Raw genomic sequence first — 23940 nt, forward strand, 5'->3', positions numbered from 1 at the left:
TACAGAGAGATTGCATTTGCCTGGAAGATCTTGCAAGAGAAGAAGATAGAGCACACATTCCTACATCTGGGAAATTGAGGCACAGACAGGTTAGGTAGCTCACTCAAAAGCAAGAAGGGATTTGGCTCCCATTATTGCTGTTGCAAGCCACATCCAGAGGAGACCAAGGTGGAATTTCACCAAGGCAATAGGGTTAACACTTCTCTTCCATTGAAAAGCGTCAGTGGGTCTTAAATGATGGTGATCAAAGAAGGTCTCCACGCCATGAAGCAACTTTGAGTATTGAGAGGGCCAGGGCAGGGATGCAGGCAGGGGACCGGCCGGGGCTGCTGGCAGGGAGGAGACCTTCTGGGTGTGATTTGCTTTTGCAGACTTCCATGTGGTGGAGTTTTTCCTTGAGCTTTGCTCCATATGTCATGACTCACTGGCAAAACAACACCCGTTGCTTCGGTAGTTTCCATACAATTATGGGGGGGTTTGCCCATCCTGCCTGCACGGGTCTGAAATGATTTCCAGATATTGTGTGCAAGGTGGGGGGAGGACAGCGATGGGGACAGTATGGGGAAGGAGAGGCTCTCAGTTCCTCTCTACACCTATTAGGGCTAATTGCCCCCTGCTCTCAACCTGCCGGAGCTTGTACCCCACCCTAAACAAATACAGGCTCCTATGGCAACACTTGTTGGGGAAACTTAACAACTCATGCTCCAAATTACATTGGAAAAACGTATGAGGGGAAAATAAAAAATGACTAATTGGGCTCGAGGTTCAAGAGACACAGACACAGGGTTCAGGGACTGCTGTCCCTGCTCCTCACCCAGTGCCTGGAGAGCACAGTGACTCCCATTGCTTTGCCTTGTCAACTATCTCCAGCTGGTTTCATCTTTGCAAGCAGAAAGGTAAGGTCCTGGTGGGTCACCCCTGAGGGCACAGGCACCCTCGTGCTTGCATCAGTCTCATTTTGGTCTTGCAAGAGTCACAGCAAGGGAAGACATGGGCAACACAATGTACAAAGAGCAGGTGACGTGAGAGAGGAAAACCTGTCCAGACTCTGTTCAGCCCATGCTTGAGCCATGTGGCTCTACAGAAAGCAATGACAGCAGTGGGAGAAGGCAGGTTTGCCCATGTCGGTGACTTGTAGAAACACCCGACGATGTTTTAAGATGCTGGCAGGGAAAGAGAGATCACCCCAATGCACAACCGTGCCACGCGATGGCAATGGCTGTGATCCAGGGAAATGGCCAGCTGGGTTTCAGTCACCAGAATATGCATCCTCCAGCACAGGGGAAAAAAGGGTTCAAATGGCTCAGATGAAAACTGAAAAAAAAATGAATAAGATTATTGCTGCAACTGGTCGATGCCACGTTAAGTGATAGGGAGCTGCTCGGCTAGGCAGCATGCCACCGAGGCAGCTAGCGAGCCGGGCTGTGTCAGCGAATCTCCCCGCTCGCGCCATCCGTCTTCCTTGTTTATTCAGACAGGAGCTTCTGCCGGGCATGTGTCAGCACGTGGAGGTGCAGCATCTGGCACCACCAGGCCCGAGCCCTCTGCTGCTGGCGTAAAAATAGTACCGCGAATCAAGTGCTTGGCAATTTCAATAGGCTAAAAAAACACACGCTCTCAAAGCTGTGAATAGGCATGAATAAAAGAGAAAAAAATTAAGTTTAAAAAAAGAGGGAAAAATATTGCAGGCAAAGGAGGGATGTGAGAAAGGACTGGTTAGATCCTGCTGCATCCAGGACAGAAGCATCTCAGAGGGCTCAGTGGTGACATTTCTCTTGAGGCTGCCAGGAGATGCTGTGCAGGGAGCAGCGTCTGCACACAGCATTTTTCCACAATCTCTGCAGAGTCCCCAGGGCTGGGGCTGACCTGGCTGGCTCCCTCCCTGGAGCTGGTGTCCTGGCCACCATGGGGGAGGCATGCAGGGTCCAGTCACTTTTCTTCAAATCCACTTTATATGTAGGTTGATTCACTGCGAAAGAGTGTGAAAGGGGGCAACAGAGCGAGGGAAAGATGAAACACGAAGAATAAATCACAGATGCCATCAGTATCATACATATTTTGCTGCTGCGTCATAGACGCTTGATGAACATTATTTCCCAGGAATGCAGGTTTTGGTCTGGTCGAGCAGACCTGAGGGCCCAGTACCTTGCTTTTGGCAATGACCCGTTCCAGATGCTTCAGAGGAAGGTGGAAAAAAGGAAAAAAAAATAAAATCAGTGTGCACCTGGCCAATTGTGTAACCAAAGAGCTGAAAGGATCTCCTGCGCTGCCACTGGGATGGAAAGTGCTTGTGATTTCAATCTGCTTGTAGCTAGAGAAAGCCCAGATCCCAGTTTCAGAGGATCAAGTCCAGCCTTAGTAAGCAAAATGTTTCCTCCAGCCTTCAGGAGGCTGTGCAGGTCCTGGGATTTGCAACTGTGCTGATCCCATCCAAGGAGGGTGCATAGTTTGCCGTCATGCTGCTTCTAAGACAGTGTGGATTTTGCTGTCCTTTCATCCTTCCCTTTGGGCAGTGACCTCAGACCCTTTGCATGCTGAGAGGACCATGTGCAACCCTGCAGCTGAGGGAGTGCAGGTTTCTTCGTCCTCAACTGTCACCCTCAAAGCAGCCCCAGAAGAACAGGGGAACCATCATTTCAGCAGGGGAGACAGGCAGGCATCAGCCCTGGAAAAGCTGCTGTGCTGTCAGACCCACGCCTCGTGCATCGGCTTCACCACTGTTAACACTGCTCTTGTGACGGATGAGTCATTAGTGATGGAAAGATCAGTTGAGGGAGACAGCATGGCAGAGAGATAGGCACAGGGCTGGGTGACAAACCTTTGCTGGAGAAACGTCTCCCCTCACTGTGCACATGGTCTTCCAGGAGCCACCACCTTGCGAGGCCTTCAAGAGCAAAACCCTAAAGGCATCAGCGTGTGCTGAACACTAGAAATGAGAAAGCAGCAGTAGCCAGGGCCAGGTTCTCACTAGCACAGCTGGAAACCCCTGCCCATTCGGCAGCAGAAGGATGTCAGCCCAAACCAGGGCTCACAGAACTGCATGACATGTACCTTGGGCTGCCCCAGGGCTGGAGACCGCTGCAGCTTCAGGGGTCTGAGACTTGCAAGAGAAGTCACGTCCCAGGCACAAGCCACTGCACATGGCAGGGGGGAGCAGGCAGTGGTGCGTGGGGAAAAGAAAGCACAAATTGGCTGCAGCCACTCTTGGCCAGGCATAGGCAGAGGGCAGCTTCTCACCATCAGATGCCTTTCCTTCCTTCCCACCTCAGTCACTAGGCCAAGATGTTTCAGAAAGCTCTAGGAGGTCCCTGGGAAGACTTGAAGAGTACCCAAAGCCTTGTCAAAACTCTGGTTCACTTAAAGCCCCTAAACATCCACTACCCCAGCTTGGGTGCCTGGAAATTCCCCCTCCCATCCCTGTCCACATCCCTCCAACATCGCTCCAAACCACTGTTTCCCTACAGAAAACCGGGACCGGTGTCAGTCCCTTCAGCCGCAGACGTGGCAGGAGCTAGTTAAAGCGATGCTGTAGCACAGTGTCCCCACACTCACGCTGGTGAGGCAGAGAGCCCGGCCATTCTTGGCTCCCCCTGCTTGCCCAGGGAAGTTGACTGGGAATGCAGACTGTGGGAGGAAACGACAATGTTCATTGTTTGGATTAAATATTTTTCTTGGCCCTCTCTCTGTTGCAGTGTGTCTTTTATTTTATTATTTTTTTTCTTCCCCCCCCTCAACACCCCAAGCACATTTTCTTTCCCTCTCTCCTTCCTGAGACTCTCCAGCGCGCAAGAAGGAAATCAGTTCTAAAAAACACAGAGAGAGACAGAGAAGGAACAGGGGTGGCTTCTGCTCAAAAAGCTTTTTGGGATGCCTTGCTGCCCAGAGCCATTCCTAGCAGCAAGCAAATGCTACCTGGCCCGTGGCAGCAAGGGAGGCAGGGTGAGCATTTGCTCGGAGGAAGACAGCACTCAAAATTTGGCAAGGGGCACCTGGGACCAGGTGGCTTGAAGAAAAGAGAAACAGATTCCTACAAACCCAGCACTTCATCCACCATTTTAACGTCTCTTAGTTTGTGTCCCATGAGCTGTTTCTGTGCTCCTTTTGAACCATGGTGGCTGTCCCCTGGAGCCACATGCCTGCAGGATGGATTGCTAGGAGACATCATGGACTTGCCCCATCACCTCATGGCTAGAAATGGAGAAATGCCAGTTGTTTCTGAGCTTGATGGTGTCCCTGAGACACTTGCTTGTCAGCTCAGCGTGCAGAGTGCTTTCATCACTTATCAGGTCTTCAGGAAAATCTGCTCCAGCTCCAACATCCTTCTCCCCAGGCCTCACTAAGAAAACAGAGGCATGTTGCTTGAGAAAGTACTCTACATACTCTAAGGAACGTTTCCAGGAAGGGGTGACAGACTGGAAGGCGGCGTCCTGCTGTCTGGTTTCAGCCTATGTGCCATCACTTGTACTGCCATGCCCAAGGCAAGCAACAGCCCAGCTCCCAGCAGTCTCAGTGCGCAGCTCTAAGTGTTCTTCAGGACAAAAGGACCCTGTTTCCTGCAAACACCTGGGCCCTGTTTGAATCAGCCTGGATTGAGTTTGGATAGGATCAGTGTCTGAAAAGTGCAGAGGTTAGATCATTGCTTGGTATCCAGCAAGAATGTTGCTGTAGATGGCCATACTGGGAGAGCAAGTTCTTGCCTTCATGGTGCCTGAAAGTGTCCCAGGCCAGGATCTGGTTTGGATACACTTCTGCTGCAGAATTGAGTATGTGGCACTTTGGGCTACTGAATAGGGATGCATTTCTTCTCCCCTGTCCTGCTCTGTGCCTTGTTCCTTGTCTGAGCAGTGAGCTGGAAAGGGCTTTGCACAGTCCACGGGGACAAGAGTGAAGAAAGGTGGAAAGCTGGTGTAGATGAATACCACATCAGGGCATATCTTTGCTTCCATAAAAAGATTTCTGTCCATGATCTGTTTGTGGTGGGATCCTTAGTGCTAACTAAGGGATCTCAGTGCTAACAGGAGAAAAAAAACAGAAGCAGGAAAGAACAAGCAGAGGGGAGCACAGGAAGATGCCATGTGTTGGCAGTGCTCCTGGCAAGCGCGATGGCTCCCAGAGTGGGTCCCTAGCGGTCACCGTTTGCAGGGCTGCTGCTGCGCACACGAGAGAAGCCAGGACTTCCCATGCCACCAACACCAGCCTGCCATTCTGCCCTCAGCAGCTTGCCTGCTGCCATGGATTAGATCTCCTGCCAAGCCGTTTGTGCAAAATATGTTGCAGGATAGAACGGGTTATGGAAAACAAGCCCTGAAAACCACAAGGGCCTCCTGACCCACTTGTATCTGGTTTCTGCCAAGTTCTTGTTACAGATCTTAAACAGAAAGAAAAACAATGTATGAGGGATGAAGGAGCTGAAGGGTAATGAATATTCGTGGTGGAAGAGCAGTTGGCTGAACTACACTTGGGGATGTTTGTTTATTATCAGAAGTGATGCATTGATTTTTATTTCAGTGGGTGCTTTCAGTGGCTTTCCACTCCCTCTGTCTGTATCACTGCCTGCAAGACTGGTACCACCAGGAAAGGGGAAAGTGGGACATGGACAGGGATGGAGGGATGGCACCTCAGCTGAAGAGGGCAGAGAAGCAGCCAGAGGTTGGGGCATCCCGAGTGCAGGCCAGCCTCCACAGCCATGGGTTGGGGGAGCTGAGGCTGCTTTGGTGGAATGACAGCCTGGGTGCTGTGGTCCTGCTAATGCCAAAAGGCTCCTGTCTTTTGGGCCTCTCTAAGCCCGTCCCTGCCAGCAGGAGAGCTGTGCCTGTCCTTGTACCGTGCCAGTGTGTGATCATTTTGCTTCCCTCTGTTTGCTTTGTCTCTTAAGAAAATGAGGTTTCTACAATCACACTCCACGTGCGTGCAGGGGAGAGAGATCTTCTCACAGTTTAGGAAAAGTATGCTTCAACTGAGGTTTTTGGAAGAGGAATAAATTTCTTTGGGCTCATCCCCTGAAAGGCTATATCCCACACTAAGCAGACCACGCTGCTTGTGCCAAGAGCAGCACGAAAATATACCCAGCAGGTATGTAGAGAGCTCCTCATCTTTCCTTCCACCTCTCCAGCAGGAAGGGCTTTGCCCTCACAAGTCGGGACCAGGTCTGATCCAGAAGTGACCACTGCCTGCAGTCAATGCTCCTTGTTCTCCCCCCATATTGACACTTGCTGTGTTAGGCATGGTGGAAGGTATAGCCCTGCCTAGTCCTTTCAGTATCTGTTTGTGTACCTGATGTCCCCTAATTTGTTTAATCCCTTTTCGAACTTAAAACTACTACTCAATCCTGCGCACTCACATGGCAGCCAGTTTTGGAGTTCAGTGCTCACTGTGTCCAAAGTACTTTCCTTCATCTGTTTGAAACAACCCCCTTGAGTCTCACTGAGTGCTCCCCAGTTCTGCATTCATCTTACCCAGCACCTCTGTGGCTTGGCAAACCTCCAGCAGTCTGCTCTCCAAACTGAAGAGTCCCAGCTATTTTAGGGTCTCCTTGAAGGGCAGCTGTATCATCCCTTAATCATTTTGATTGCTTTTTCCAATTTCGCTGCATCCTCTTGAGATGTGGAGGCCAACATGTCATGTACTATCCAAAATCTGAATGTACCAGAATCTAGAGCAACTCATCAAATCCTGTTTGGTCACCTGGATCACATGGGCTCATAGGCTTTGGCAAGACTCTTGAAGGAGTAGTAGTCACCATCTGCCTCTTGCCTGCTTACAAGAACAGCAGTCACATCCAGTAGGATCCTTTCCACATTTTCAAAGACAGATGGCAGAGAGAGGAAGACTGCGGACTGGATAAAGGTGTCATGAAACACTCCCATGGGGACAGAAGATGAGATAATGATGATGTGAGCATCACAAGAGGGTCACTTTAAATCCTGGCCATGCTGAGATACCTAGTTGCTCTCTTTGGAGTGAGTCTCCTTGGAGAAGCTGGGGTGCCTGTAGTCCTTACTGCCTTAAGCCCCAGGAGAGCAGAAGAGGATCTCTTTCCTGGAACGGAGCATCCCACCAGCATAACGTTTCTGCCTGGTTTGCTACACGGAGCTTTGCCATGGTACAAAATCAGAGCTCCTGGGTCTGGGAGGAGGGACAAACAAGGGGCCTCAGCCCCATCAAGGGTGAGGAGCAGAGGCAGCTGCCTGCAGCTGGACTCCGGCTGCAGCGTTTTGCCCAGGGAGTGAGTCACACTCTGTCTCCCATCACATTAAAGCACAGCAGGACCCAGATTTTAGATGAGAGTTCCCACCGTTCCTATTGCATATGCCTTCAAAAGGAGCTAATTCTGGCTGATAAATGCTGGACGCAAGCCACAGATGTGCTGAGCGAGGTTTTTGTGCATGCTGGTGGGAAGAGCCAAGGATCCATCAGGGTCAATGACTACCTGTTGGATTAAGAGACTGGAGAACAACTTGCAACTACAAACACACTTCAATCCCTATCTCATCATTTCCATTGTAATACCTCAGGAAAACCACAAAACAGGGAACAGATTAGTGTTTTATGATCGTGATAACATGACCAGCAGCACATGCAAGGACAGAAAGACCTTGTCCTCATGCAGGGAAGACCTGAGAAATTCCCAGCAGCTCATGCTCATGACTGCTTTCTGGTATGGCCCATCTTCACCCAGGACATGAAGCAAAGACCTCAAGCCAAAGTCTCTGCTTGTTCCCCCATCATGCTGGCAGGACTTGCTCCGATCAAGGTACAGCAAAGCCAGCCTCAACCAGAGAAGGTACCGAGTCACATCAGGAAGGAATTGTTACCCTACGAGGAGGCCACAGCTGGAGTAGCTCTTGTCCAACTCCTACAGTACCAGTATGAAGCTTTGCCTACTGGTGGTCTGTCCAAAGCATGCTGCCTTAAATCCCTTGCAGTTAACCCTTTGCCACCTGCATGTAATGATGAAACAGAGCTGGAGGTGGGGGCAAGGTCAGCATGTTGCACTATGGTGGGAGATAGAGGGGTGCAGAGCTAGTGATTTGCATGGACTAGGAGATGCTCTATAGCAGCTAATATTGGCCACGCTCATGCATGGACTGTTTTGGACCATGGTAGGAATAGTCCAAGGGAGCAGCCTGGATCACTGTACATGCTGTCTCCTCCTCTGAAGTCAACAGCCTCACTTGCTCTTGGGCACAGGCGGAGGATAGCTGTGAGCTGGTCACCTTGGGATGGCTTGGGACAAACCTGCCCCAGATGTTGCAAACACCTCCCTCCCAGCAGCCGAGCACACCACCCGGACCACAAGCACCTCCTCCCAAACCACAGTGGGGAGAAGGGGTTTCTCTCCTCCTCTACTCCCCTCTCCACCCAACCCCAAGCTCCCTCCTCTCCCCTCCCCGCACTGGTGCTGCCATCTGTTTTTCTACTGATGGCAGGGGATGAGATGTTCCGCTGGCTCTTAAGAGGTGAAACACACTCAGCACTAACTTGTATTCCTGATGGGGTCCTGGAAGGGTTTGCATCCCTCCCTCCTTCCCTCACCCGCTGAACTACGTGCCTCCACACTCCGAGGATGGGGAACTTGGCAAGGCACTGGGAGGCAGATGGACAATCAGATTAATGGAAAGAGAAGGGAGGTGGGGAGAGGAGCGAGAAGGATGAGCAGGCAGGCTGATCTGCTGCCAGCATATGATAAAGATAAGCAAAAATCGCTCTAACATCATTGTGCCATGACCTGAACTTTCCAATGTGAGGCAGGGCTCCAGCTGAGGCTGCAGAGGTTGAGGCCTGGCTACTGCTGCCATTCCCCAGCTCAAAGTGGCTCCACCAGGGAAACATGGTCTGAGCAGCCAGGTGGCCTGGATTTCTCTTATGTAGGGTTGCTCCCCTCACTGAGGCATCCAGATGAGAAGGCTTCCTCATCCAACATGCACTTGGCAGTCAATGGAGAGGCAACAGCATCTCTGAGGGGTGACTCAGACCAGAGGTGACCTGGACAGTCCTCTGGAACAGCATTTCGCTGCCCAGTGGGAGAGCAGAAGTTGGGGTCCTAAAGGAGGTGCCTCCAGTGAGGGATTACTGTGAAATGAGGAGGAACTTGGGGCTGAGATGTCCCACGGACATGGTAAATCAAGCTGAACCACGTCAGACCCAGCAGAAGCTATGTTCTGCATGTCCAGAGGAATAGGGATGAGGGCGGAAGCCAGCATAGGTGAGGTGGAAACAATATTCAGGGCATTTTCTGTGGTCAAACATGGGGACCGGTAACACCTACCTTCCTCCCAGTGCTGAGCAATACTTTGAATGAGACAATTTTTGGTAAGAGTTATTCTTTATGGCAAGACAATGACTACTATAAAACACATGTGAAAAAGTGTTATCTGGGAAGATTTGTCTGATCAGTTCAACCTTAACAACCTGCAGCAGTGCAGAAGAAAACCCAACGAAAAGAATAATCGAAGACACATATGTGAGAAGTGAGGAGGAGGAGAACAGGGAGGAGGTGGCTGTGAGCTGTATCAAAAAGGAGAGCATCAGGGTAAAAGAAACTATCTGAAGATGAATCTTCATTAGTATTACAGTGAGTGACTGTGACCTTAAAAATAGGTCTGCACTGACAAAATTGCTAACGAGGAAGAAGGCATTGTTCCTCAGAGGAGGATCAGGATATCTGACACATAGTTAGATGACCCGAAGGACTAGAGAGAGAAACAGGATGACATTCACTTGTATAAAATTGAAGGGCAAGCTCTTGTACTGATGGTAAAACATCTGCTGTTCACTTGGAGCTCATCAGTTGGAAACAAAGGAGGTAGAGAAAGATCTGGGTGTACTTGGTGACCTCAGGATATCTCTGAGCTGCCAGACAGATGCAACTGCAGAAATAACAGATATAGTCCTGGGTCCTATCAAAAGAAACATTTCCAGCACAAGGAAACTTTGTGCAGGGCTTTGGTGAGACCTCAGCAGGAAGAGTATGTACTGCTTGGTCGTTTCTGATGAAAGTTTAATTGAAAGCAGAAAAGGCATTAAAAAGTCTACAAGGGTGAATAAGAGCATCGACTCTCCAGCTTCTGGTAGAACACTGCAAGCATTTGGCTTGCTTAACATACTGTATGCTAAGACTGCTGTCGAGGATTGCTTTCTAAGAGTAAAAGGGGATGATAAGCATCCAGGAGCAGAAAGAGGTCATGCTGGCCATGAGTATGTTTGAGTGGCCAATGAGAAGACAGTGACTGTTACCGCGAGATGCTGAGACTTCAGGTAGTTGGTCCCTGTCTCTCTCTCTCACACATACAAGCACACACGGAAATAAGCTGGCATTTTTCATCATCCCCTACGGGACCTCTTGCTGAAGACACAGACCTGACCCAAAGTGAGGTGCAGGAATCATAGAGGAGGAAAGTCTGTGGTCAGTCTGGTGTATCTGAGGCTAAGGGAGCATCCTCATGCCTGTGTCAGCTTTCTCTTACCTAAACTGCACAGGAAGGGAAGGAGGAGCACCTCACATGCCATCTGTTTCCTTTTTTGGAAGGAACAACTCCCAGAGAGTTGCTAGCAGGAGAACCACATATAGGATCATCACAACCATCTGGACTGCTCTTCCACATAAGCCCATCCTACTTCAAATACATCGCCCCAGAACCGAGCTAAAAGATGTGGGTTAGAAAGACATGGAGCTCCCAAAACACTGGAGGATCCATCACTAAGCTCTGGTACTCAACCACCAAACACCTGTCTAGCACACAGCACCTCATTCCCCCACGCTTGCAGCCTGTGCCTTGCAGTAGAGATACACAACACAGCTGTCAAGTTTGGAAAATAACTGTTGCACCTTCTGTTGACCATAACGTTTCTTTCCTGGGGATGTAGCCACTGCAACATAGCCCTTTCTCCCACACTTCAGTCGACAAAGAGCTGAGCTAGGCAGAATCAGTGAGCAAAAGCGATCATTTGCATTGAAATGAGCATATAAAAATAAAAAAGAAATCAGCAAAACCCAAAGCTATTTTTGGTGTACAAACTTCATTTACATTTTCCTTTTTGGTAAAAATCCCAAATTTTCAGCATACAACATTCCAAAATACCCCCCCACTTTTTCCTTTTATCCTTAATCATAATAACAACTAGTGCTTGACAGAGACTGCCTATTTTTAATTTCCTTTGCAAACTGACTCCAGGCCGCCTGTGATTTTCTCCTGCCTGGTCATTATTCAAAGCAAAATGAGCAGCAAACATTTCTGCAAGGAATTCTTTGTCTGCAGATTCTTCAGGAGTGGTTTGTTTTGCATGTACGAGGCTGGAAATCCTAGTTGTTTTGGTTGGACATATGAGTCACACAGGGCTTTTCTGGATCCGCGTTACTCTAGAACTGCAGTTCTGGTTAAGGAAATATTCAGGCTTGGAGTCAGCATGGTCTTTTTGGGGATACCCCTTGCCAGTGAAATCCTTTTGCTAGAACATTCTTCCTGGGCTAGCCAAGAAGAAGCAGGCGAGGAAGGAAATGAGTTATTCTGCAGCTCTTGTTCCCCAGCATCACCCTGGCTGTGGGGAACCATACCCAAGGATGCTTGCACTGGTGTCTCTGCTGAGCCAGCAAGCCCTGGCCCAGCTTGAAGCAAACATAAAGCCAAAGCCATCCAGCTTTGTGCTGGAGTGAGTCTTCATCACCAGGAGCTCTCCTGCAAAGAGGAGGAGGCTTGTGCTGGGAGCAAGGGGGGCTTACCTCGCATGACTGGATGCAGTGAATGACGGAGGGGTCTGGATACCATCGCAGCCTGCCCGTGCACACAATATGCTGAGGAGAGAGGGAGAAAAGGGCTGTTAGGCGAGGCAGCAGAGGCAGGGCACAGCCACCAACACTCTCTGGAGGTACAGGTCCTTCCACAACATCGCGGTGCAGAACAGCAGTGGCACCCTTAAGACCCTTCCTGCACCTCTGCCCAGCAAGGAACCCTTTGAAGCCCATCAAACCCAAGGCAGCTGCACGTGGTTCATCCACAAACCAGGGTACATTTTTCAAGGTAGAGGCTAGATAGACATGTGCGTGTGTTTACGCAGATGTATATAGGTGCATGACTGAGAGAGGACAAAAGGAGATGGCCAGGACCACCAGAGAAGTGAATTTGTCTGGAAGTGCCACCTCACGGCGGCTAACATGACCACAAGATGCTGCCAGAAGGAAGCCACCCCAGGGCCACAACAGGCTAAGTCTGCCATCACCTGTCTGCATGATGCTGGATTCACCAGCTTCTGGCTCGTACGGGATGGGGGGCTCAGCCAGTCATCACTTGGTGCCTGCATTAATTTGCTCATTGACCTCTGCTCGGGCTCTGAGAACCAGGTCCCAAGAGGACTCACCCCCCCAGACCTGGCCTGAAGGAGATACACCAGACTCGTGTTCACTTGCGGGGCTGAGGTTATCACTGGTATTTACGAGGCACGAACTCAGCTGTTACAGCCAACTGGACACAGGAGCAAGATGTGAAGGGCTCAGTTTCATCGTGCTGGAACGTGTTGTCCTGCTCATTCAGCAGGGTTTGTGGGGAGCACTCAAGATTATACAGAGGGAAGAAAAGCCCCACCACACATGCAATTTCCTCCTTGTAAAGCTCAGGCAGACTTTGAAATCTGAGGCCCCATAAAATGATGGCTGGACTGCGAAAGTGTCCTAGGATGCCCTTCACAGCACTGGAGTCGCACAGAAGGGCATGTGTGCTTTCTCCTAGCCTCCCATTCAAAATGTGCAGCAGCAGGCAGACCAGCTCCAGCATTCCCAGGTGCATGGCAGCTGGGAACAGGGTAGCTCTGCCCACGCAAACCTGCTGCAGGTCCTTCTGCTGCATGTTCGGTCAAGACCATGATGGGGCTGAGGCAGAATGAGGTCCTGGCCAGGCTCAGCCATTGCAAGGAAGGCACAACTGGAGGCTGCTGCCGTCAGCTGGAGCAGAGGCTGGGGATGCTGGCTGAGCTAGCTGATTCCTGTTCAGCCCAGAGCATATTTGCATCCTAACCCTGCTGGGATGTTTCATATGTGGATGTTGGGCAACTTGAATGGCATTTTAGCACACTCATATTAGTATATTCGTATTCCAGGCTTGGAAATAAGGGCAGAGGGACAAACATGCTTGGCTGTCAGATGTGACCAGAGCTGAAAGAAAGACAGGACCCTGCCATCTCCGAGTGGCCTCTGCAGCTCCCTGTGTGGTTCACCCTATCCTCTCTACCACCTCAGGAGAGTGGCAGCTCCCAGAAATGGAGGCTGTTGGAGGCTTGGAGGAGCATAGCAGGGAGCAGAGGCAGGAGCCAGGGGCAGAGAGGAAACAAGACAGTCCACAGAGAGAGCTCCTGGCAAGGGGGAGAGCCGCTTCTTAAAATAATGCCTCCTGCTCTCTGCAAAATGCCTCCCTTGCACGAGAGCCCACAGCAGCAGCAAAAGGGAAGCCGAACGCCACTGCCTTGATGGGCCAAACCATCCAATCCCTCAAAGGCGAGGACTCTTTCCAAGGCTCATGCTTAACCATCCCACATGTCCCGGGCGTCCCCACCCCCCAGCAGTGATCCATTGTGGGTCTGATTCAAGGTGACATACAGTAGTATCCACAGGCACGATGCTGGGCCTCCGGCAAGCTCCCAGGAGGAGGGGAAAGCATTTGGATGGGAGCGCTGGCTCCTGGGAAGATTGTTTGCTTTTTTTTGTTCCAACTCCTTCCTTATGCATCTCGGTTTTATTTTAAGAAATATTACCCAGGCGGAGATGCATTTTGGGAAAGTCGTGCCGTGAGGATCCAAACTATTTGAGCTATTTGAGCTGTTTTGCCTACAAAATGAGTAAGAGACGGGGAGGGAAAGGCCCCCCCTGTTCCAGCAGCAGAGGCAACTGGCTGGCCAGCGGGTCCTGGCAGCCAGAGACACCTTTCAGCTGACAGCGCCCTGCTTCCTCCTTGGCAGGGAGATGCCTGCCTGGGGTTGCATCCCTGCTGCCAGGCAGTCAGGGACCCAGACTCATGATGTGCCAGGGGTGGCTTTTGCTCTCCCAGAACACTGGCTGACAATAACAGCAGCTTAGCAGATTTAGGCATGCAGCACATCCTGGAACATCAGCGGGATTCCTGCATTTAACTTCATTCATTGTGGTATCCTGCAAGTCCTTGAAAGTTGGCTTGGGAGCGGGTAGCTTATGCTGAACGGGAGAGCAGGAGGCTGTGCAGTAGTGTCTGCAGGGGAGGGAAGAGGAGGAAGAAGTGGTGGGAGGGAGGAGGACCTTGGCGCTGTAACCTGATTATGGGGAGCAGCAGGTACCTCTGGGGCATGCAGCCCGGGCAGCTCCTTGGAGAAGGCCAGGCAGCCCCAAGCTCACTTACGCTGCTTGTCTTTCTGAGTCTTACCCTTCTTCACCCAAAGCAAAGAGATTTTGCTTAAATAACACCAGAGAGAGAGGAGGAGGGCTGCCCTCTATGCTGTCAGCGAACCCCCTGCTAGAGGAATCCACCTCCCCATTTACCTGGACTCTGGTGGGCTGCAGACGGTGATCCATAGTCTCAGCAGTTACGTTTTCGGGCAGTATGACAGGATCGCTGGGAGGTATGATACAGGAAGGTATGCACACAGCACCTGCAGGAGAAGAGAGCCTTGAGGACTTCGTCAGGAATGAGGCAACTATGTTTTAGAAGAGGGTGCCTGAGCCAAACATGTAGGCTCCTCACTGAGGTTAGAGGTGGACATAGAGGAGACCCTTTTCCTCCCAACCTGGTATGAAAATTCCTTCCCCAAATCCTGAATTATGCAAGGGCCTACAGGAGAGGCCAATTCTCTTCTCCCAGATGAGAGGAAAATTGAACACGCCCCAAGAGACAGATTCAAGCCCTGATGGCAGGAAAATAAGTCTGACCTAGATGCTCTGGGATGTTTGTTGACATGTTAGAAAGTGTTTTCATAGTTTTTCTACCATGCTGAATTCCCACTGTCTTCCTATGCCCTAGGAAGAAAAAATGTTGCAAAAACCACCTTTGAAAACCAGGTGGATCCCAGCCCTAACCCCAGCCTCACATCAGGTCTGTCCAAAGCTTAACCTTAGCAGGACCTGCCCTTAGACTTTCTTCGGCCTGTTTTGATCAGAGCCGGATAACTGGTGTGTTTGCTTCAGAGTGATACGGGCTTTGCTCAAGCGTCCTGTCCAGCAGCATGCCAGATGAGATGCAACCACTGTGACTGAGCACTGCGGCTTTTCCTGAAAGCACAAAGTGACCAAGTCCTGGAGAAAGAAAAGGATGATGTGGTGCCTCATCTGGTGAAAGTGCCCTGTTATGCACTATTGTCACTGTGGCTTTTATGTAGGACCTGCCACATTAACCCTGTAACGTCAGCAGTAATAACAAGTGGAGAGACCTTGGGGGAATTGGAGGGCTAGAGATTAGGAAAATTACTGCAAAGGGCTGGGTTTGCCCTAGAGACGAGTCCCTGCTCCTTCTGAAAAGAGAGACGCTTACAGTGGAGCCAGCTTTAGCTTTGAGTCTTGCCCATGACTACAACCAGGGCATGCACAAGGCTAAAGCCGCCCCTGGCTCTGTGTCTAGAAAGAGGACAGAAGAGAAAACAGGATTTTTTTAATAGATTTAGTGTGGATTGGTACAAGAAGAGTCATCGTGACCTTCAGCTCTCTGGGAGAGCTGAGTCAACGTAAGGTTTGGTTTTCTGTTTAGCTTTCCTCTGCCCTCACCTATACCGTGCCCCTGCTCACACTTGTACTCCAAGAAATTCAGTTCCGGGGGTGGCGGACAGGTGCCCTGTAAGCTCTCGCACAGTTTAAACTCTTCTGTCCATAAGCCCTCCTTGGTGCAGATGATGGGAACCTGCAAAGCAGAGGGAGAGCAGCCGGTATTACTACTGGCAGTAGCAGGGCTTACAATGCCTGGCCACTGCCCAGCTCCGGAGGGAACAAAATGCAAGGAGCCCCCTCCTGCCAGTGAAGTCCAGAGGGAAGTTCTCTGAGGCAGCTGGGTTGCAGTCATCTGGTCCAGCCTATGTGTACTTTGCACTATCGACCAGAAAGCAAATTCTTTTCCAGCTGCTGCTGGATCCCACCAGAGGGAATCAACTGCACTTCTTTTGACAAGACCCTTTCAGCAGGTTGGATACAAAACCTGGATGGAAGAGCCTGTCAGGCAGCAGCCTCCATCCCCAGGCTAGCAGCCTCCATCCCCAGGCAGCAGCCTCCATCCCCACCCCCTAACCCCTTGGTTAGCAATCCTGCTACAGCAAGGTTGCCCATCATCCCAGGCATCCCAGCTCCCAAAACCTGCTGGAAACCCTCTACTTTTTCTTTCTGACCCTTTTCACTCGAGACAAGCAGGCTCACCTAGGACCACTGCTTTTTGGAAGGGTCCCCAGGAAGCAGGAGATCATCCCCAGGCAGTGGCACACTCTGTGCCATGGGTGGTATTCACCAAGAAAAGCTTTGGGTTTGCAGGGCAACTGCTGCTTGGTAGTACAAAGGCATTTGGCCCTGGGGATGGCCAGGCTGCCGTAGGGCCCCTCTACACAATGGGGCACAGGGAGCCCTGCTGTTTTCAGGTACAATGAAGCACAACATTTGGCCGATCTCTGCCTCTCCCTCAAGTGACTCACCTGTTGTCCCTGTGGCTCGCAGTTGAGGACACACTGGCTGTTCAGCTCAAAGCCCTGGGTGCAGTTGTACATGCCCTCAAAGATGGGAGGGGGTGGCTCGCACACCACGGGGATGCAGTGGCCCTCTTCCCATTGCCCACTCTCCAGGCACTGGACCTTCAGGAACTTCCTGGGGAAACACAGACGCCAGACTGGGCTGCAGCACCCCAAACAAAGCCCTGCCTTGGCTGTACCAAGCATCCCACAGAGGCAGGAGCAGCCTAGAGACATCTCTCCCAGAGCACAACCAAACCCCTGTGTGGGGCTTTCCCATGCCATCCCACCCCTCACCACAGGCAGGCCCTCCTAAAGGGACAGCCCACGCTCAACCAAGACCTTTTCTTCCTCTCACTAGGGAGATCACGCTGATTTAGGAGCACCAGATGTTTTTTTCTTGCACTAGCCACCCCATTGCTCCCCCCTCATGATGCCCCTAAATCATGCCCCTCTGCCCCGCAGCCCCTGCGTGTCCTGGGCTGCTTTGTCCCACCGCCAGTAGCTACATATTTTGCTGGATGGAGTGAGCCTCCACCAGTAAATCCTGCTGGCCTGCACCCAGCTACTCCTGAGGCTCCTCTTTGTACTCCAGCCAGATCTGTCAATCCCACTCTCGCCGAGGGACTGTCATACCGCAGCAGACCAATACCATCCTGTGCTGCTAAAACAGCCCAGCACAAACTACTCGCCAAAAAAATGATGAAAAAAGAAAGGAAAAAAAAGTCCAGGAGCAGAGCCCACACGCTTTTCAGTCTCCTGTCCTTGGCAGCAATAGAGACACCGCATCTCTTACACAGAGGCATCAAAACCCCACGAGGCATCGGGCTGGCTGGGGACTGCTCTCCCAGAAGAATGCATGTCACCGTGACTCCAGACTTTGACACACAGGTTTTGACAGCGCTGATGAGCTTTACCTGAGCCAGTGCGGATTGCTCTATCCTTAATGAGACTTTTTCCCCCCTACCTCCTGCCCTTCTCTACTAGACAGTCTGCTCCAGTTGCTTGCCCCTGCCCTCATCCACCACCAATGCCAGCAGGCAGGGCTCCAGGCGCTGCGTTATGGAGTTTATAGCATGCCGCATGTATGCGGAGGGGAGTTTAACTGGGTTAGAGAAACCCCACAGGGCAGGCACTAAAATGCCCCTTGTTCTGAGCAGCAGCAGATATTGCATGGGGCCACCCGGCTGCCCCTGAACACACGGTGCAGGGTCCACGCAGCCCGGAGTGACAAGGGGATCCCACTCCACCGCCAGACCCGGGGCACAAGCTGGTGGCTATCCCTATCACTTTTCTGCTAGGAACTCCTGGATGAGAAACTTGAGAGTTTTATGAAACACTAATCTCTTCAAATATTTGCAGTTCTTAGATATACCATTCTTCCTTCAGAAATCAGGGATCTGTTTTTCCTAAAGACTGTATAAGTGGAACAGCGGGTTTCTGCTCTGGTGAATTCATGCTCCAGCAGGTAATGTGGAGGCAGGCAGGGAAGGGGATAGGACGGAACATAGCAGGTCCCTTGGCACAGAGTTCTGCACAAATCTTCCCACAAGACCATGCTGGGAGTGTGGGTGGCCATGGTGTGAGCACCTGAGCAGCAAGTGATGCTGCAAAGTCACCTCAAGAGCAGTAGCTTGAATTAACTCAAGGCAACTGCAACTACATACTATTTTGGAAGGCTGTTGAGGATGAGCAACTCTGGATCCCATTGTGGGCATCTGTGGTTTCAGCCCACCGCTAATTTAGCTTTCTTGGTTGCTCACCCTTTCCAATGGGATGATGGTCACTGCCTTGTGAAGATGCCCCTATCAGACCTTGCCTCCTCTCTTGTCTGATCGTTTTGCTCTGCCCACCTTTAAAGGTGAGAAAGATGCATGCCAAGAGGTACTGATCTGTGTTGCTTGTCCAGGTCCTCAGCATTTCCCCCTTCTTGAATTGCCTGGCACCTAGGGTGTGATCCAGCTGTCCAACTTGCAAGGGGGAAATCACCTGGGGTTAAGCTGGTGGCATTACAGCAACAGGAGCAAAGTGGTTGGGCAAAGTCTCGCTGGAAGAGCAATGCATCGGGCACTGAGCAAACTCCTTTACAGACCAGGAGAATACCAGCCACATGCTACTTCTCACTCCCCCGCTGGCCACCGGGGTATAACCGATGCAGCCACTGCATCTCCCTGTTACTCCTCTGAATCACAGAAGAGGCCCTTTGCCCAGGAGCTGGGGGAAGACTTGGGAAGAGGGGCCGAGCATGGAGAGGACACACCATGGGAGCTGCAGTTTGCACAGGTGCACGCTGTGGTTCAGAGCCCCATCGTCTTCACCAGAGCTCCTTGTCTTGATGTGGTGCTGGAGTGACCCCAGCATGGGGTCAGCACTGTGCACAGCCTCTCCAATTTCTCCCCAGACCTGCACCACCCCCAGACCTCGGGGGAGAAACCGCCTTCCTCCAGAGACTCACCCCATCACCAGCATCCGTGCTGGAGAACTTCAAACAGGGATAGCCTGGACTGACCCCAGGGTAGAAGGTGGCATGTGGACCACTGCCACACGTATGAACTGAGCAGTTTATATTAAAGTACGGAGAAGGGAAGGGAGAGGCTTTTTAAAAAAAAAAACAAACACATGTATATATATGAAAAAAACACATCCTTGAAATTTCCAGACCCCCCTCCCCGACTTCTTCTGATCTGGGTTAGCGGCATTTCTCGAGGATTAACAAGGAAGCCAGGAAAATAAGAGTCAAAGCTTCCCCTTCCAACCAGGCAAGCGGATGCCTAATGGGTAGAAGAGGCAGGGGAGACTTCTGAGGCCAGCGAGGGCTGCTTCTGACATGAAGGCATGAGCGTTCACCCAGCTCTGGGAGCTGAGCACACAGGAGCTTGGCTGGGATCCAGCCGTGTACTGGGATGGCCAGCTTGGGGGAACTGGGTCTGCTGTACAGGAGCTGTGATAAATGAGCCTAAAAGCCTCATCTCCCATGGCAGGAGACTGACAGCTTCAAAAAGAATAGTGGAGGAAGCAGGGACATTTGCCATTAAATTGAAAGAAAGCAAAACCAGCTTTGTAGGACCTCCGGTGCTGCACTCCAAACAGGCTGGGCAACCTGGGCTGTAAATCTTCATCAGAGACCTTAGAGGTGGAAGTGACACAGGAGTCCAGTTGACAGCCTGTGGTTTTTTTACCTGGCTGCTTGGTTCCCTCAGCTCTATGGGTGTTTGCCTTTTATCTGGAAGGGGCCAGATGTGGTCAGAAGCAGCAAGCTCCCCGTGCCTTTGCACCCACCACAAATGTACAGTGGCCCAGTGCCCTGCTAAACTCCTGGGTTAGGCTGTCTTGCTTTGCCACTGCGATCTTTCCAATTCATTGCCAGCACTCAGTCTGCTAACTCCTTCCAGTCTGTTTTCTCCTCCACATTCTCCTGCCTCCTCTCCCTCTTTCATAGTCTCCATAGTCTTTGAATGGAGAGAGGAGGCGGAGGGGCTGACACCTCCATGGAAGCTCATCAGGGGGCTGGGCTGTCTCATGGGTCCCTTGATCTCTGGTCAAAATGCAGGTTGAGACTTTAAAATCTGCCTGAAAAGGCCTGCGTGTCTGGTTCATCTTTGCTTCATTCCCTCAAGCTAGCAGAAGGGGATCAACCCCTCACGAAAGTAGCTTTGAGATCCCAAAATCTCTTCTCTCCAAGCAATCATACCGCATTGGCTAAGTGAAACAACCGTTCTGCAGGGTCTGACCTTTTTGGTCTCCAAACGGAGAGCATCCCCCCAGCATGACAGTGCTCCCCTAAAGGATGTCCTAGATATTCCTGTTGGAAAGCTGCTTAAGATGGCACTTTGTGGTGGAAGCAACAGCAGGGACAGATCACTGCGGGAGTGATACCCGTTTTCCCCGAAGTATCTGACCTCTGACTTTCAGGCTGGCTCTTTTCAATGCTGCAGCCCTGGATGATGCCAAACATTGCTCCTTTGTGCAATCCAGGTGGGTGGGTTGGTGCTGCCATTGGACAGATGTTGCCCAAAACCAGAGACCTCCCATCACAAAGCACGAATGCACATGTTAAGTTCCTCTTGTTAACTGTTATTTTGGGGTTAGATGTGAAATAGCTTGGCAGCTGGAAACCAGGCTGTTATGTGGGCTCTCCAAGCTGAAAACAGATTTACTTTAGGAAGAGTCAAAGATTTACCCTTCATGTCAGCGTTGTCAGTCAGATGATCCTGCCAGCAGAAAGGCAGCAAATCTCTGTCAGGATCTTAATTACACAATCAACATTTCTTCTAGGATCCCTCGTTGACAAGCTGTGATTTCTGAAGGGCCTTTCCTCACTCAGGTTAATAGATAAAAGTATCTTCTCTGAGACAACAGATTTCTTTATCCCCTTTCTCTTCCACTTATGCTATGGGAAATGATTTTCAATTACAATTGCAGGAGCATTCTAAGTAACCTTACTGCCCCTGCAGTAAAATTCCACTAAGTAAATAGAAGTGAGGGAATCATATGAGCATCTGTGTCCAAGAGCATCCCATCTTAGACAGGGACAGCTGATTCCCAGCCATGGCTCAGGCCTGCATAAGGTGGGCACCGTAGCCCTACCATGTAAGAAACAAAGCTCCAGAGGTTGGGTGCCCGGTCCAGCTGTAGCAGCCACGGTGTTTTAAGAGGTACATGAGAGAGGAATGCTCTACAGAAGCTTGATCAAAAAAACCAGCTAGTCAGGAGATGATGCTGAGCCCTGGCTGGGTTGAGCTCCTGCTCGCTCACATTACAGCTTAACTGTCCCTATCCAGGGGTATCCAGAGCCATCCCTGAAGGAAGGTGCTTATAAGCAGCCCTTGAAGGAAATGACCAAGCTTCTTATAACAGTGCCGTGAGAAGATGAGCATGTCTTTCACATAGTAGCAGAGTGGGCTGAACCCTTAGGAACCCACAGACACCCAAAGATGCCTCTACACCTTCCCTGGAGAACAGTGCGAGCTCCATAGCTGTGGGCGAGGCCAGCTGGGGATTACATTCCTTCCATCATTCACCTCTAGAAAGGCATGATTGCTAGAGTTCAAAGAATAATTCAAAGGGAGTCTGACTATATTTCCAAGGTTGGGATAATTAGCTGCCATGGGGAGTCTTCAGTGTCAGCTGTGGACCATGCCTGACTTTTGTCCAATATCTAGTACACAGAATCTTGCTTTCTTATGCCCATCAACACCTGTACGAACTAAACCCTTTAGCAAGGCTGGTGCTTGCCAGGTTGGTGGACAACAGGGAGACAATGGATCAAGAACTCAGTTTGCTGAACGCAGAAAGAACCCAGAAAGACTTCAGAAGACCCCAAAAACTGATGTCTGAGTCATCAGCTGAGACCCTGCTCCCTCACCAGCACATCAGCAACCTGCACCCCACCAGTGCCGGCCCCTTCCAGAGCTCTCCATCGCCTTGTCCAAAGACTCGCTTTCTCCAAAACTGGCCCGAACAAAGAAAGCAGCCTCTCACTCTGGCAGCTCCCACCCTCTGCATGCCAGGGCTGAAACACCAGAAGAAATTGCTGGGAATAGCAATCGACTGGTCCACTTACTGGCTAGTAGCTGCTACTCACTGCATGCGCCAAGGGGTTTGTACTCTCGCTGAGTATACACACAGAGCTCCAGATGAGATGATACACTGGCATTTACTCTTCTAGGGAAAGGCTTTTGCTTTGAATCGGGCCACTCACATAGCAGTTAATGTGGTATGATAAGAAAACAATAAAGTTTGTGCTCCTGTTAATGTTTTTTTTGCTTACTGTAACAGGATCATACTCTACTATCAAAGATGTTAGATGAATTAGTAGCAATGATAACAGCAAATATGAAAACACTATGTCAACATGCATTGCTATGAAAATGTAAATGACTTTGCATGATTTTCCTTGACTTGTCTCACCAGCTGTTCACTCCCATAGGGAAGGTACACACACGTCAGAGGAGCCACAGGAACTCCCAGAGGGCATCCTTCTTACCAGCAGTTGCTGCAGCATGACTGAGATGGCCTAACTTTGCAAGCTGCATTGATCTGATTGCACATCCAGTGCCCAAAATGCCACAGGCACGCAAGCTGCTCTGCAGTTGGCAGTCTATGTGATCGTAGCCATAATCACAATTTGCTTAGCTCCCTTTGGCCCAAGAAATGCTCCTAACACTGCAAAAAGCTGTTTACAGAAACCACTTCCTTCATTACGAGGCAAGAAATTTGGCAACTGCTTCCCAGTGCACAACAACCCTACCCCAGAGCAAAGTAGAGATGAAGTCTGCATCCAATTAAAACTGGAAGGGGGCATTAAACAATTAGCACATAATTACCTGATTTGGGTTAGCATCAAGACTCTGAGGAGGACCCAGCCAGTGCCAGGGGATCTTTAGTGACCATACCCAATAGGGACTTCAGCTGGAGGCATCGCAGACAAAATGCTTCTTTACCCCTTAGCGTCACGATATTGGCTGAGCACAGAGGTGGTGAAACACAAGGAGTTTTTTCCCCGAAGCTTTGGGAAAAATCTTCTCCAATTGAAATGCCAGTGCTTGAGATTAAATTTAGCCAAGGCATGCAGGGGGTAAAATGTTAACCCTGACAAAAGGCAGTAATTTATTCTTACGGCCCTCAGCACCTTGATCTATGTTGTATCACTTTTAGGAAAGACAGCAGCTCCAGCAATCTTCCGGCATCTTATTACATCTAATTACCTGAGAGTCCACAAACACTTCTGTACATGCTTAATTTTCAGCAACTGACAAGTACGTTGAGGTGCACGGCAAAATTTGCATGCTTTAGGTTAAGGCACTTACCGTACTCATGCATGCAACAGCAGCTTGCATCTTTTCCCCACCTGCTTTCACCTGAACCAGAGGAATACCTGTTGTATCTTAAGAAATCTGCATGACCAGAGCAAGCTGCTCTGCCTTGTACCTATCAAATCAGCTCTTTGAGACTGCCAGTGTACCTCTCCTCCTTGCTCACGTTGGGGAAGAGGAGGAACGAAATGGTGATAACAGACCTGCCACAGACTTACTTCTTAGGCTTGCCCGCTACATTCTCAGCCACATGGTATCCAGGCTTGCACTTGTAGCGACAGACTGAGCCCACATCGTGGTTCCCCTGCAGGCACCGCGGAACCAGGAGCTTGGCATTGGCCACCGCAGGAGGTGCATCACACTCCAGCTTGCAGTAGGCTTCAGGGAGGGACCAGAGACTATCCTCCAGGCAGGTCAGCCACTGGTTTGTTCCTGAACCCAAAAGAGAAGCAGTTTGTTGGGTTTACAGCTG

At 50.6% G+C, this 23940-nt stretch overlaps 1 protein-coding gene across 1 annotated transcript in view; it reads right to left on the minus strand.

The window, feature by feature from the left end:
- Nucleotides 1–23940, minus strand: part of PAPPA2 (pappalysin 2) — a 96734-nt gene that overhangs the window by 5048 nt on the left and 67746 nt on the right. Inside the window, exons 16-20 of the mRNA XM_063343045.1 lie at nt 23687–23900; nt 16621–16789; nt 15713–15845; nt 14498–14607; nt 11720–11791 (exon numbers count right to left, since the gene is read on the minus strand). Coding sequence (XP_063199115.1) covers nt 11720–11791; nt 14498–14607; nt 15713–15845; nt 16621–16789; nt 23687–23900 — 698 coding nt within the window. The remainder of the gene's footprint in view (nt 1–11719; nt 11792–14497; nt 14608–15712; nt 15846–16620; nt 16790–23686; nt 23901–23940) is intronic.

The sequence above is a fragment of the Chroicocephalus ridibundus genome, chromosome 8 (assembly GCF_963924245.1).
Source record: "Chroicocephalus ridibundus chromosome 8, bChrRid1.1, whole genome shotgun sequence".
NCBI classification, from domain to species: Eukaryota; Metazoa; Chordata; class Aves; order Charadriiformes; family Laridae; genus Chroicocephalus; species Chroicocephalus ridibundus.